The 16,047-nt window shown below is 38.8% G+C and overlaps 1 protein-coding gene across 1 annotated transcript in view; it reads left to right on the top strand.

Moving 5' to 3' along the window:
- LOC138043198 (two pore channel protein 2-like) overlaps positions 1 to 12,297 on the top strand; it is a 49,644-nt gene extending 37,347 nt beyond the window's left edge. Inside the window, exons 21-29 of the mRNA XM_068889350.1 lie at positions 229 to 275; positions 1,219 to 1,327; positions 3,807 to 3,878; positions 4,554 to 4,639; positions 4,960 to 5,029; positions 5,582 to 5,664; positions 5,928 to 6,009; positions 9,130 to 9,195; positions 11,080 to 12,297. Coding sequence (XP_068745451.1) covers positions 229 to 275; positions 1,219 to 1,327; positions 3,807 to 3,878; positions 4,554 to 4,639; positions 4,960 to 5,029; positions 5,582 to 5,664; positions 5,928 to 6,009; positions 9,130 to 9,195; positions 11,080 to 11,268 — 804 coding nt within the window. The 3' untranslated portion in view covers positions 11,269 to 12,297. The remainder of the gene's footprint in view (positions 1 to 228; positions 276 to 1,218; positions 1,328 to 3,806; positions 3,879 to 4,553; positions 4,640 to 4,959; positions 5,030 to 5,581; positions 5,665 to 5,927; positions 6,010 to 9,129; positions 9,196 to 11,079) is intronic.
- Positions 12,298 to 16,047: the final 3,750 nt, after the last annotated feature.

The raw sequence follows: 16,047 nt of genomic DNA, 5'->3' as shown, positions 1-16,047 counted from the left end.
AAAGTCTTTTGAAATACAGAAAAATAGAAATGTGTTTTGAACAGTGCAAGAAAATTATGCAGGTTTGCTCTTCTATTTATCCCGTTTTTCCTTTCTTTTATTATTATTTTTTCTTTGTACACTTCGAGATCGCATCCGCACGTATGTATTTTGTTCTTTTTTTTCTTTCTTTTTTTGAATTCTTTCTTCCTTTTTTTGACCCATCTTGTCGTGTTTCTTGTCTTGCAGTTGGTAGAGATTGCCCATGTTTGTCTATATGGTTTTCCATTCTCAAAGTAAGTAGACTGTGAAGAGAAAATTAAAGCACTTTTTGCGTAGTACTGAGAGACGGGACACCCTCAATCCTGGCTGGTAAAAGAAAAGCGAAGTACACGGAGAAAAACCTCTCGTTACAGACTGGAAACCAAACCTGTCGGTACAGGGTATAGCCTGAAATGTCAGTCGTCTCCCGCCCTCAGCCTTCCCCGGGCGAGACTGACATTTCAGGCTATACAGGGTAGAGACCACCAACAAACCCAGCCCGCGCACTGTGACACCTCGCGCAAAGAAACCGAAGCAAGGACACATTGAAGGAAAGATATCTTACCACCATTTATGTATGGTCCTTTGTGCCCATTGTTTTGTAGCATTTTGCAGACCAAAATACAGCCAGGGTTTACAAGTACAGACATAGAGGATATTACGTGCTCGGGATTACATGGCCGCGCGGAAATACGAAATTTCTCTTCGAGCGAACGAGTGAAATATTTCTCAACAAGAGAGGAGAAATTTCGTATCCCCAAGCAGCATGCAATATTCTATTTATTATATAAACACCAATGAAATACTAAATCATTTCACGAAATGCAGCGAAAGGCGCGATTTTTATATGTAGCCGTAACAACAGTGATCTTTTCACGTGTGAAGATGACTTGTTATCTTCACGTGTGAAGATATCATGTTTTCGCGCAAAAGCTCACTTGGTATTTCATTGCTGTTTATATAATGTGTATTTGTGCTGGTCCTGCTTTTGAACACAACTGCTTTTAAACCTTGCCTCGAAACAAGAGAATTTAAAAACTCCTGTAAAAGGCACCGCGAAGTGAATTGTGATTGAGTGGGTAACGTTAATTCAAAGGAACCCTTTGTCAGCACAAGGATATCCCTTCAACGATGTAAAACACTGAGTTGTTTGCATTTATATGCGTAACGGTTTTTGTTGCTGTTGTTTTCATTCAGGGCTAGCAAAGGAGTATTATCGGACTATTCATTATCTCTAAGAAATATGACGCAAATAACCAACATCTTAATCACATTTCGCCTGTTGATAATTGTCCCTAACGTTAAGGTAAGATTCCTCGAGGTTCTACACCTTGTGTGACACAAATGACGGTATTTTGTTCGTATTTCTTCAAGTTGAGGGGACATTACTTTATATATGATAACGATACTTAGTAAATAAACCCCTTCGGGTGGCTGGTATGTAGGCTGATAAAGGTCGAATTACCACTGTGGAGGCGCGGTGGCGTCATGGTTAGTGTGCTCGACACCGGATCGAGTTGTCCGGGTTCGGGGCCTGGCCGGGGACATTATGTTGTGTTCTTGGGCAAGACACTTTACTCTCCCGGTGCCTCTCTCCACCCAGGTGTATAAATGGGTACCGGCGTAATGCTGGGGGTAACCCTGCGATGGACTAGCATCCCATAAATACTCCTAGTCGCTTCATGCTACAGAAACCGGAGATAAGCGCCGGCCTGATGAGCCTTCTGGCTCTTAAGCATAGACTTTTACCCTTTACCACCGTGAACGATGTGGAAAGCTGAGGTTTCGAGCGTTAGCCCTTTCGTCATTCCACTGTCATTCGCTCTGACGAAGGATTAACGTTCGTCAGCTTTCCAAATCTTTCACGGTGGTAATTCGACCTTTATCAACGCGTTTTACTCTCCCACCGACGCAGCACCACAGTTTCTTTAGAAACTAGAAATTTGATAATGTCCGCGTCTTAGAGATTGTCCGAAAAATGACTATTTGGCCAAGAAGCGAAGCTTCGAGGGCAAATATGAAATTTTGACTGAGGACAATCTCTCTGGCAAGGACATTATCAGCCAACATACCAGCAAGCCAGAAAGGGGATTATTTATTTTATATCCTTTCCTTTAATTTTCATATCGCGCAAAAAACCGTTTCAGTGTAAAAAGCCAGTGGTGATCTGATGGCGGCGATACTTCGTATTTTTTCGATGCACTGTTTAAAATTTGACTAGAAAGAAAGCGTGTCGGTCTCATGAAAGAAATTAAATCGTTTTAATTGTCACTGCGAGTCGAAAACTCGAAACAAGGCCCTTTTTTCTTACTGCAAAAGAAATTTCAACCATGAAACACAGAATTTGCAAAGGCTGGATGACGCCGGTGTTTTCAAGTGGAGCTGGAATTTTTCTCTCCTTCGAACGGTTGGTTTATTTTATAGTTGGTAAACACATTGTATTAAATTCTCTGCTCTATAAAATGACTCAGTTTAAGTTCACGTAGGATTAAATCTATACAGTGTGCTCATACCTTTCTTCACCTTCAAGACGACAGCATATTTTGTTGACTTTCTCGTACTTTCCAGAACAGCATTTGCGACCAGCATTTTAATGTCACTTTTACTAGCCTCCATAAAACGAGTTTGTTATCTCCCATGTAAAATGAAAACTCTTCATCTGCCTTTTTTCCGCTGGCTTTGTTTGTTTTCAAGGGAAATGATCTGCACGGAATTTCACAGGGCAAATATCCATCCAAACGGGAGTTATTGCGTGATAACTGTCCTGTGGGTTTGCACCACGTGACTTAAATTAGCCAATAAAATCGCCTGAAAATTAATGGTGGGTTGTAATGATAAATATTATAATGTGTTATTGACTTGTCAATACTTGATTGGAGGGTAGGTGACATACAGCAAATGATGCAATTGACAAGAGGTAATCGTGGCAACCCTAGCCTCGGGTCAACCTCGGCACCCCGCCACACGTGCAAAGTACAGCGACGGCGCATGCACAATGTCAATAACAGCTGACCGGCAGTCCTTTTCAAGTTAACTTTGTATATAAATAACCACGTTAACAGCCTAAATGCTGTGACGATGTAGATTTTTTTCTCAGTATCAGTCTCCCCCCTTGAAAGTTTGAAACTGGGAGGTAGGGGACTATGTTCTAGCGTGCAACTATTCCTGTCAAACATGTACTAGCGTTGCGTAGCGACAAAAGTGATCATTTGACTTACGTCACATGTCACCTCATGCGTTAGGAAGCAGAAAATTGTACCAGGCATGCGTGTCGCAAACTTAACGAAATTGTCAGCGATCATGGATTGCGCATAGCAAGTTTTCTTTCGCGCTGTGACAAAAGGTAGCCAAATTTCTAAACGTAGAAAGAAGATAGGCTATATATATACAATAGGCCATTTCCGAGTTGATGTCTGTCTTCTCTTCAAAGCGAGTCTAAGTGCGAAGTTTTTGTGATGGTAATTAGTTCTACTTTACAAATGAATGAAAACTAATTTTCATAAGAAAAACTTCGTACTTGCACTCGCTTTGAAGGGGAGGCGGACATGAACTCGGAAATGACCTCAGAAGCATATATGCTTAAGGGGGAAATACTGATCGAAGACAAGCCGTGAGACATCCAGCTCTTTATATATAAAATCATGAGTTGCCAACCTTTTAAAGGATGATGAAAATTTGGCCTACAAACTCCACGACATGTCGGAAAATAGGGGACTGTGAATTTACATTATTTTAATGAAGCGTTGACCGGCACTACATGATTTTTCTTTCTATCTTCCATGCAGGCTCTTTCTCTTATTCTTAAAACACTGTTGAGGTTGTTGAAGAACCTGAGGCCTTTCGCAGGAATTATTGTAGTAAGGACATGCATTTGATACTTCATTTAGCCTTTTTTTTTTTCATTTTTAGCATAGTAGAACGGATAAGGTCTGGTTGTGAGTAGAGTTGAGCAGGCGAAAATCATTTTGTTTTATTTCGTTTAATATTTCGAGAAATGGCGCATCTTAGTACTTAACAAAGAAAAGGTATTGATGCGTCTGCAAGCATGGGCTAGAAGCATATTGTATGCAGTTAACTGTACCTCTGGCCCAGCAAAATGACGTTGACAGAATCTGACGATTTTCGAAACTTGCGTGGACTTTCATATTTTCGTCTTAATCCAGTAAGTGCTTTTGTCCCTTTTCTACGCTGTTGGTGTTTATGGTCGTCCTTGGTTAGCCGGTATCCGTCATAAAATGTTCAGCTTGTCTTCGGCTGATTCGTTGGGTAAAAAACGACGAGTTATATCTAGAACTTCACGTTCATCAAATGTTTATCAACTTAAGTGTGAAGAAATATCCGGAGATGCTACCGATAAGCGTAAAGAAATGTTTTACCAACCCTACTTAAAAACTTAGTGTACAATAGCCCTGGGCGTAACGCTACCATACACATAGCAATCATTGTAAGTGTAGGGAGTATAGCATTCCCCTAAACTTGGTTGTTTCTTTAGTATCATTTAGCTCATAGATTCTCGTATCTTTTTACCACAGGCAGTTTTTTACGTTTTTGCTGTATTTGGTATGATGCTATTTGCTGGTGTCACTGATCCATCGAACGTCGGAGTAGATGAAACTAGGTAAATTATCGTTAACTTTCTCCAAACGTAACTTGGGTCGGTTGCCCCCGTATATGTTCATCGGGCACTGTCATTGCAAGGGTAGACCATTAAAAATTTCCGGGTGTATATTTATCCAGTGATCTAAGATGGAATGCGTACCGTGAATATGTTTCTAAAGTCTCCAACAAATGGTTATATACCTTTTATCATATTAAAAAGAAGTGGCCTGGCGAGCTAGTATATTGTCTAATACGATCAGTACCGGTTAAATATAAGAATTCCTTCACCATTCGAAGAAGTGGCGCTTGACAAGTATTTGCATTTGTTTTTATTTACAGGAAGTTAAGTAAAGAATGTGGTACATTTGACCAGCTACAGTACTACGCCAACAACTTCGACGACTTTTTTGTAAGTATTAAATTACATTCATTGCACTGGAATTTTGCATCTCCCCAAATCGGCAGACGCAAATTATCATGTACTTAGTTTTAAGTTGTCAAAGATTTTCAAAGTGGGTTAATTTGACATAGTTTGGATTTGTGCTGTTTACCCTGCGGGCGTGCTCAACTAAACAATAAACAAGTTATGAACACGTTTATTAACTAAAGTGAACCTTGTTTACCAAAATGGCGAACGGCAAATTGTTAGCAAGAGACCGGCTCTGATTCTCCGAAAGGGGTGGGAGACGAGAGGTTATCCATAAGCGGCTAGAAGAATTATTTTGACATCAAAATTCTATTTTCGAGGTAGCACATCACGTAAAACTCATAGATGCTTGTTTGGTGTAAACATCGCGTGAGCTGAAGCTACGTTGAGAAAAATTTTACTCAGTTTACTAAAACGTTATTTTCTTGTACGTGTTTGGTTGGTGTTAACCCGCATTGGTAAATGGTGGGAATTGGCCACTGTGCTTTGTTTGACTGTAAAGACATTTTCGTGCCCTGATTAATTTTCATGCAGGCTGCCGTGGTAGTGCTGTGGGATCTCATGGTAGTTAACAACTGGCATGTCTTTCTGAAGGAATACGCAGAAGTTGTCAATTGGTAAGACCAACTTAATGTTGTGACATCACTTGGTGCCCTCTGCAAAAGAGCCATCCGCAAAGCGACTGAGATCGAATATAAATTACTCGAAAAGAACGTGTAAATAAATTAATGTGAAGCCACTGAGCAGGGAAAAACATGCTCCTTGTGTGACCGACAAACACGCGATTAAAATTAAACATGTTATTTTTTACCCAATCGTTGAGATTCGAGGAAAAGGATTTTAACATGTATTAAATAAAATTGTCTGTTTCGTGTTTCAGGTGGGCGCAGCTTTATTTTGTGGCGTGGTACTTGATTTCTGTCATTCTAGTCATTAACCTCTTTGTTGCTCTTATTCTAGAGGTAAATTCAAACTTTCTTTGTTTCTTGGTTATAAACATTAAATTTTTGTTTCTCCAGTTGCTATATATGTACTTGTTTTTGGCAACGTTGGTATGTGCGAAGGAAGGTTCCTTTAGTACAAGCCAGCAAGAATATAACTATACCATGATGCATGCTACATCTTAATGCGAGTATCAGCTGCGATTTGCGAATGAGTATCATTGTTGTTTGTGTTGTTTTGACGAGCATCCAGTCTTTAGTCATTGGATAGGGTTTTTCAACTATTTTCGACCAAACAAAAGAACTGTATTGCTTCAGAGGCACAGAATCTGTTGAACAAATCATGTCGCCATTGGACTGAATCTGACACTAAGCGCTGGAAACAGCACGGAGCGGCGTACGGTTGGTCATGATGATGGAGAACTTCGTCACTGAGGAACGACGACAACTTTATCGTAAACTTTGTTCAGAATTTCTGGCAACTTCGAGCCATTTAAAAAACTGTGAGATTATTCGAACCCGTTAACCTATAAATGGCAACGGCTACGCAATAAAACCCTTTAGTATGATTACGTAGGTGATTATTGAAAAGTCTCTGTGCTGATTGGTTGCACTTGAGGTTATTATTACGCGAAAATCACCTAAGTGTTTTTTTTTTTTTCAAAATGGCCGCAAGGCGTTATGTCGAGGTGACAGATGAAGAAATTTTTTTTTTTTTTTAAAGAAAATGCATATTTCTCAATTAACCACCTATGTAGTCATACTAAAACAATTATTCGCCTCAGGCTCGTTGAATAAAAACCTCTACTTCGTCTCGGTTTTTATTCACCGACATTGACCTCGCCTTCGGTGAATAATTGTTCAGTGTTAATGACCAGAAACATTGGCGGCATGCAGCGTGCATCTAAGTACATTTTTCCCCATCATCTTTTGCACGCAGCAACGTAAAATGGACCTCTTTAGCTTGAACGTTTTGTTTTCCCATTTCAGACCACGTGATGTTCCCAAGGCAATTTTCCTTTTGTTTTTTCATAAGTTATACATACATATGCACCTGTATAAGACGACATTTGAAAGAAACTTTGGAAAACCAAACCGTACAAGCTAACGAGGTCTCCTTTCCAACCGGCATTTAGTAATGTTTTAAAACACAGTGGCCAATGTTTCGTTGTCTGCCTTCACTTCAACGGCATTTCTACGATTCGTTTTAGTTTCCTTTGCCAGAAGCTGAGTGTGCAAGATGGAATAATGCAAAATTAGTTTCAGTAGATGTAGCAAAGTTTTGCATAATACAGTCAAATTCCCAAAATATTTATTTGCTACTGTTCTTTTCACCAACATGGCGGCCCATGACGTCAGTTGCAATAAGAGAATCATTATGCCAGTCAGTTGCGAGTTCAAAATTTTATCCTGTTCGAGATGAACGAAATGGCATATATTTCAACTGCGGAATTCCTTTCCAACTTTTATTCCATTCTATTCCGCAGTTGAAACATATGAAACTTTGAATTCATATATATGCTAGCAAAATCAATTCACTATCTGTTGGTTACGGCCGCTATGCATTATTAGGGACTTTAAGAACTTAATCCATGTTTTACAAATCCAGTTCATGTTTGACAAATCCAATCCAGTCTATCTTTACAATATGCATATACCTGATACGAAATAACTTGATGTCCACAAAACACAAAAGAACAAAGCGAACATAACAATACCTAATTATCAAGGCCTAATCGGAATAACAATTTTCTTCTCCGTCATTTTTGTCCGGTATATGAAAGTCTACCCGTAAAAATAGAGAATGAAACGTTCACATTTTTATGTTCACATTGTCGCCGAAATCTCAAATTTGGTGATTTCACGTCATTGTTATGCAGAGTACCGTAAAAATATTTGCTAAAATGCGTGCCACACGAGCAGCACGTGCGGCAAGATTATTTTTCCTCTTTTAACCAATGGCATCACTGTTTTGTGCCGTTGTCGTTGCCGTAGCAGCCGTAAACTATTTTCACATTTATTTTATGATGAATTCATTTATTACATCCATTTAGAAATCAATGGTGATCCTTGCAATCTGATTGGTTCTCAGCAGTGTGATTTATTCCCAAATCGCACTATTTGCTCTAAATCGCACCATTTCCCCAGTCAATGAGAAAGGAACACTAAAAGAAAACAACCAATCAAATTTCAAGGCTTGTTTAAGGTAACCAATCATATTGCAGGAAAATGAAAGACAAAGAAAACCTGTGGCGAATTTTTTAACTTTTGTTCCCAACTGGATCAATAAAATATTGGCTCTGACGAAAATCCTACATTTTAGCGATTGTGATTTCTAAATGGATGTAATAAAGTGGTAATTGAACTTCGTGTCGTGCAATTTTGGTCTGAAATCATACGTGTGATTTCAGACCAAATTGCACTCCACTCAGTTAAATTACCATTATTTATTGCCACCGTTATCTATTTTATTCTTTCATTTACTTATCTATTTATTTTTAGCATTATCTTGTACGTAATAACTTTTTAAATGTAATTTATTCATAGTGGAAGAACCCCTTTGGGAAATTATAATAATAAATTTTTGCACGTTTATGAACATGCGGAAAAATCAGATCTTAACAACCGTTATTAAAATGCAAAAAGAAACTTGGGAGTAACAACATGTGTAAAAAGCTTAAAAATACAAAGCAGTGTGTGGCGTTATTTTCCAAAGTGGAGCTTAATTATCTCTGAAACATGCATAGTTACCTCCAATTTTCTTTTTGGATGCCAAGAGCACTTGCTAAGTCCTGCTTTCTGCTCATAGATTTAAACCGCGCAAATATGTCCCTGTATTAGTAAGTAGCACTCATGGGAAATCCAAGTACCTGAGATGCGTAGAACGTATGCGCAATAACAATAGTAGGAACCGTCCTCATTTCGCATACCCCATAATACACTTTGTTTGCCCCTCCAAATTTTGCATAAACCATTGGGCAAACAAAGTATATTATGGATAATGCGAAAATAGAGAATAAACTCATTTGATAACTCCGAATTTTCGTAATCCCATGATAGTGCTTACAGGGTTCGCTTAGGAAAAGAAAATGAATGGAGTTAGTATAAAGGCGTTTCATAAATTATGAAAACCTTTTGTAGGCTTTTATAAGTCAATGGGAGGCCAAGCAGCGGAGATTACGTCGATCCTCAGGGACTTCGGCTATGGTGAGTGCATGGTGAGGTAAAGAAATCTTCAAACCACAACGTAGACATATATAGCCCTTGGTCCGAAGTCCGACAAAAATATCAGCCAGGAGATCTACTGCATTAATATCTTGCGATGCAACTTACAGCTCGCCAGCTAATAGTTCAACGTCTTCAGTCTTTAATTACTACGTCAGTGGACTCAAATAGTCTGTGTCTTGTAGAACCACTTTTTTTCAGTTTCCAGGCAAGGCTAGTGCTTTTCTTGCGGTGTGATTCCTTATTAGTTATGAGACCCAGTTTGGCATCCATGTCTAATATTGTGGCTCTGCACGAAAAGCGAGGGCAAAAACGCCATGTTACCTCAAATCACCATATATGGAAATAAACAATAGCTAACAGGTATAAACAATGACCGGTTGTGCTCTATAGATCGTTTTCACGTGACGTCATTAAATTCTAAAATCAAAATCGTGAGGTTTTCGGAATTTTTACGCTCACTACCTGGAAGATAATCTAGAATTAATTATTTTTACAAGCTTTTAGTACCGTAAAGTTTTTCGTTTTGAAAATACAGCTTTTTGAATTTTCAAATTTTTACCACGCGTGACACAAAGGCAGCTGCGGTCTGGTTGAAAAAAAAATACCTTTCCTTATAACTTTCAACATTTGAAACATTTCAAGTCTTAGAAAATTGCGTGGATGTGTATGTCTAGCAGTTCATGGGTGGAAAGAAACCGTTTTCATGGCAAATAGAATTTCAAATGTGTTCGTTTGTTTCCGGCGGCCATATTTGTGTACAGTTTTGGTACACAAAGATGGCATCTCCATGCAAAGCTCCTAAAAGTTGCGTTGAAACGTTTCGGCCAATAACTAAGTTGTTTATGTATTTGTCTTTTATAACAATTCACTTTCTTGGCCTTTTCCATTGACTGGTAAAGAATTTTTTGTTGTTGTTGCGTGACAGTTGCGTTACAGTGGAAACGATCTATACGTGGGCATGAATCATTAGCCAAACCGAGGGGTCTTGCCACTATATCTGCGTTATGACAATACTAAGAACAATTTTCTATTTTACGGAAGCTTCCTTTAGAAGAGCTTCTTAGTGAAGTCTTTTGTTAAAGACTGCTTGCTTATCTATAAAGTAAAACTAATTACTGACACGAAAATTAATCACTTGATCTCGCGATGAAAAGGAGAACCAAGTAAATTTTGAAATGCTTGTCCTTTTAAATTGAAGCAATCATAACAGCTGCAGGTTAGTGTGTCTGCAGAGCAATACATGAAACCAGAAACCCATAAGGGTTGAAACGTGTGAGGCACGTTCGCAGCTTCCGAATGTTCAGTGCTAAGTACCATATTTGGAAACCCCTCGCTCCACTTAATTTCGCGCGAAAACATTGGTGGTATTGCGTAACGGTGTTCTTGCGAACTGATTGGTTGAATGTTTCTCTCTTGTTGTTCCAAATATGGTACTTAGCGAATTGAATAATCAGAAGCTTGTTTCCCACAAGGGGCCGTTACACGTTTCAACCCTTATGGGTTTCTGATGAAACCCGATGCAATTATTAAACAATAAACTCAGAAGGTTGTTCCTTGTTGAAATGAAGCTCTGTTATGTCAGATTTTTGATCCAGTTCAGTGAGTAGTTTCTCGCAACGCTTCGCTTGTGCTGTAAAAATGCCAATTTTAATAATTGTCAGCCAGTAAATATCCCTTTTTTGAGACCCGTTTCAAACGTCGCATTTTACATGTGCCGAATCTAATGAAATTGTTATGCGGAATCTAATGAAAATGTTGTCGCTTATTTGCATTAGATTCGGCACATGTAAAATTCGACGTTTAAAACGGGCCTGAGCTGAATGGGAACGAGTGCTAATCAGAGCTAGTGTATTCTCTTTTTAGACGGAGGCGACTATGACAGATGGCGGTCGTTTTCATCAGCTGTTTAGCGCAAGCCTGGTTGAACCTTCAGAAGAGGATTTACTTAATGAACTTAGAGGACATGTTCACCATGAATTTCAGATCACTGACCATTCCAATTCATCACATTTTTATCAAAACAGTCAAACCCCCGTCAATTTTCACTTATAGAATAATCATATTACCTGACGTTTTTCTTGAGTTTTTATTGTTTCAAAGTCAATAGTTTATGCCGCTCGAGATCGCATTCTGTTTTCACGTTTGATTTTAATCATTCACCAAGATAAGGTTTGTTTCACGAGCAGAATGAGTAAGCAAAGGGTGACGGTCAGCCGTCATGGCAATTTTTTACGTTATGTAAATCATTTCATTTTTACCACGCCCTCAACCCCTCCCTCACTGAAGGGTCGTTCAAGGTTTTTCAAAGTTAAAAGTTGCGAACGTGTAAAGTTTATAAACTTTTTAATGGCTTTTTCCGGGATTTTTATATAGTTTTATTTTAAATTTTACTTTCTGCATGTTTGCTTTTGGAGTACCCTATTAACAGAGCCGTTTCCATCTTGCCCAAGTATCTTGGAGAGATCGAAGCGACTCTACTGGCACGAGTCTTTTGGACTTGCCACTTAAAAACAAGCCAAATTTGGAGCTTCATTTTTCTCGCAGTCTTATCGATTTTTTCGCCATGTTCGTTTTTAAGATGATCTTTTTCTCTTCGTCACTATCCCAAAAGTTACATTTCGTAATGATTATTTCATTTAGAGCTAAGTTAAGATGTATGTATAGAGAGAGAGATTTAAAGTGTATAAAGCTAGTTAAAATTGTTGTTAAGCCAACGACGAACGCCGAAAGGGTAAATGCTGAGAAATCCGGCGGATAGAATTCGAGGTCCGCCTTGGAAGGATAGGAACAACTTTGTTAAAGGAACTCTCCAAGGCAGGGACATCTGAAAAAAAAATCAGAGACGTATACTGACCCTTGATGACTTGAAGAATGATGTGTTAAAAATAAAAAGTAAACTGCATAAGAACTTTTATTAAAACATTTGGAAATAACGCTTACCAGATAGAATATTTAAGACAAAATTAATGATGGCGAATCAGCACTTTGAAAATAAATTTTTAAAACATGGACATTGATTGATGTGATGACACTGATTTTAGTAAAAGAAGATTAAAAAGAAGTGTCAGAAGAATGATACAACATGCGTGTCCTCGAGTATTGCGTCTTAAATTTTGCGTGACTGTCGCATTTTGCCACATTCATAGTTGTTTTGATTACACTTTTACTTAAGGATGTTTCATGGCGTTTGGCAACTCGGTGAAACATTTTCTCTTCCGGTACAGGCCATTACACGTCACCAACTACTTAGCAATACAAAATTATGGAAAGCCATAACTTTCTTAAGTATTGTTTATTCTTTTGGTCTCGAAGTTTTGTTTTGTGGTGTGGTTTTGTCGTTATGAGGTGAGGTATTGTCATTTTGTTACGAGGTTTGATGGTTGCGTGTTGTGTTTCCATCATCAGCTGTGTTTACATTTTATGTCGTGAGGTTCTTTTATGACGTCTAGTCGTCTCTTTATGTGATCATAAACACAGCATGTCAAAAGTAGACCTCAACACATCATGATGGAAATACAACTCGTAACCAGCAAACGTCGTCACTTGATGACAAAACTTCACCACATAATGACAAAAACCTGACCATGCACATAATGACAAAACCACACCACATAATGACTTAACCTCATCACATAAAGTTTATTATTATTATGAAAAGCTCACCGCATAATGACAAAACCTCACCACATAACGACAAAACCGCGCCACATAATAATGCATTATGTTGCCACAGTACACTGACAAAACGCCAAAACATCAAGGTAAAGCTTTAAGACCAAAAGAATAAGGATTATATAATGTTCTGGCTTTCCATACAAAATGGCGAAACAGTTTTGCTTCCTACACCCCTTAAACGAGCTGAAGTCGTGGGTCATGTTTTGTAAAGAAAACAACTTGACTTTGAGACGGTACCCTCAACTGAACAATTCTAACACTAGAAAAACCTTTGGCCTCAATCTTGTGTCGTGGTGCAAACTATCTTCAATTTTTTTTTTATCCTACTGTTCTCTTATCGTTGGTTTGCTAACATCAGAAGTGGCTACAGCAAGAATACCTCCTCTGGCTATTCCAAGGAAAATGATCGAAGTTTTAATTCGCAACTGAATACTTCCTTAAAAAAATTTTTTAGTTAATTTGGAAATAGTTTATTACAAACAATACTAGTTTCCTCGGAAGTTAGTCAACTCAAACTTGATGATTTATATTAAACTGACTTGTGAAGGCTGTGTTGACTTTTGTAAAATTTTAAAGTCGAGCGGTGTCGCCGTGCTCAGCTCAAACGCCTTTGATATGGGGATTTTAGTAAAATAAACGTCTTGAATTCGCTTTGAACTGTACCACTAGCATATGAGTCCGAAAGTTGCTGTCACGCCATTCATTGATACTTCATTTCAAGGGGAATGGTGATTTCACAGCTGTCGATTTCGATGCAGTGTCTCTGTTATTCAGCTCAATCTCCTCTCTTTCAAGTTCCTCGTGTAAATTTTCAGCTGGTTTTTCACTCAACAACAGGGGCTCAAGATTCGCTCGACATAAACTAACTACTGCTCTAGGCCTCTTATCAACTCCTTGGCGTATTCCTGTTTGTCTATGTGGTAAATTTGCGGCATTGCGGATTCCAAATTTCAACTTCTGAGGCAAAATATGATCTCCTCGAGAAGAGCTAAAAGGTGGCGCCGAGAGCTCTCCAAATTGCAAGGGTTTAGGGCTCGTGTTTGGACGCATAAGCCGCCGTGGAATGAAATCATTATATTCTGAATTGAGCTGTTTATCTGGGGATGATCCCAGGAAAAGCAGAATGTTTTCTTGTCTGATATCTTTACCGTTGCCCTGTATATGCTCTTGGTGCGATAATTGCGACGGGGAAAAATCACCCTCTACTGTTCCTTCATAGCGGTTAGTAAAAGGTATGACACTTGTTCCTGTTACTTCTAACACTGGTGGCTTAACTGCAACACTCTTTGTTGGCGCCCACATTCGCAAAAACCCATTTTGGTATTTTTCGCTTTGGACCTTTGTTACTTTACTAGACTCCATTCCTTTCACAGTTAAGCAGCTAGAGAAACATGGTTGCTTTTTTCCCAGCGTTTCGCTGTATGCATCCACAGACATTCGCTCCTTCGTTCATACGTGACCAGTCCTGTTGATAAAGTTGTAGCCCTAGAAACCACTGGATTTGTTTTTTTCTTCTTAAAACTCCATAAGAATCATCGCGTGTGCAAATCTTTCTTATCACTTCCTTGCAAGCATGGACGTCCTGCGGTTCTGTTTTCGCTTCGCGTACAGTGTTTCTTCATTTCTTAAAAATGTAAAGAGATGCAAATACTTTGTTTATCAAGAGTAAAGCACTTTGGCTGGTGTCACAACTAGGTCAGAGACGTAGTGAAGGCAATAACTTCGATCAGCTCAGTTAAAAATCTCATATAATGGTTATTTGAAAGGCGAATTAGGGTCAAATTCCGGACTGTAAAGGAAGACAAAGTGAACGAGCGGTCACGGAGAGATTTGTATCTTTGGCAACCGCTTTGAAATCCACTTAAAATAGTTACCAAGACATCGCCACATTCCATATCTACACTGTAGCTCACAACAATATCAAATTGAAATTTGAAAAAAAGGGAAATGGTTTTAAAAGGCATGCAAGTGTTTTTCCTAGCTCACCTTCTGCGAAGAACTAAATTATTCACGATAGAGAGTCTGTGTAAAACATCCTTACCACGACAAATAATTGAAAATAATGTCGATAATTTTCATAACGAATATTTGGATTTTCCGTTGCAGGTGTTTAGACTTGTACCCAAGTCCCCCTCTCGGGTGGATAACGAGTTCTGTTATCGTTTTGAGAACAATTTCATTCAAATTGTGATTCTTTTCAATTTGTTTGGCTTGGATCTTTTTCATCAACTAATCTCAAATTCAGAAGAATGTCACCCACAAAGTCGTCTGTCGATTGCTAATTTACATAAGTTATTCTTTCTTTGACATTTTCTGCGATGTCCCAGATATCGATAACAATCAATTTGTTTTCCTTTTCTTATGCAAAGTAAGAAATTGGAACAAAAAAAAATTGTTTCTTTTTTGACAATCTGATGGAAAACAGCCAGTCAAAATACACAATCGAAGATTGCATGGTGGTTCAGCTTCAATGAAAGAATTGCATGAAGAAGGGCAAGCAGCACCCATGATGTTTTACAATACGACTGCTTGCAAAAAAAAAAACAAAACAGCAGTCATTTCCCAGGATGGAGCTAATGAAAAGCATGGATCTGTTGGATAATAAAAAATGAAAAAGAAAGAGCGATTTCATCTGAGGGATTCATTCCGAGTATCCCCGGCTCCGTTAACGTTGTGGTGGAAATGAGTTTAAGCAAAGACGACGGTTAAGGCAACGAAAACGTCATTTCAAAATATAACTTAGCGCTATCGCAAAGTATTTCGTGATTATTCCGTCTTGTTCACCTTGTTCAATACGGGCGAACTACCCTGTAACTGGAAGGGTACGAACGGTTTTAAAGTCAAAACAGAATGAATGGTTCATTCACAGTTATATGCTCACAGTGTCGTGAAACCCGAAAGGTCGGCACACACGAGGGGACTAGTCCCTGTGACTAGCTCTTCCCTGCAACAGGTCGCGGGGACAAGTCCCATCGTGTGAACTGGCCATTTTTGCCACAAACTCTAGTCGCAGGAACTAAAATTTGGTTCAGCTTCACTTTCATTCAAAGGCCAGGAAACTAAGCACACAACTGTAAAATGGTCTATTGGTCCACGCGTGTAAAGACTACTAGGGACTCAGTCCCTGCGACCAGTCCCTTCGTGTGTTTGCTGATT

Source organism: Montipora capricornis, chromosome 3 (assembly GCF_036669925.1).
Source record: "Montipora capricornis isolate CH-2021 chromosome 3, ASM3666992v2, whole genome shotgun sequence".
Classification (NCBI taxonomy): Eukaryota; Metazoa; Cnidaria; class Anthozoa; order Scleractinia; family Acroporidae; genus Montipora; species Montipora capricornis.
The sequence above is the reverse complement of the archived record's forward strand: the minus strand, read 5'-3'. Positions and strand labels throughout refer to the sequence as shown.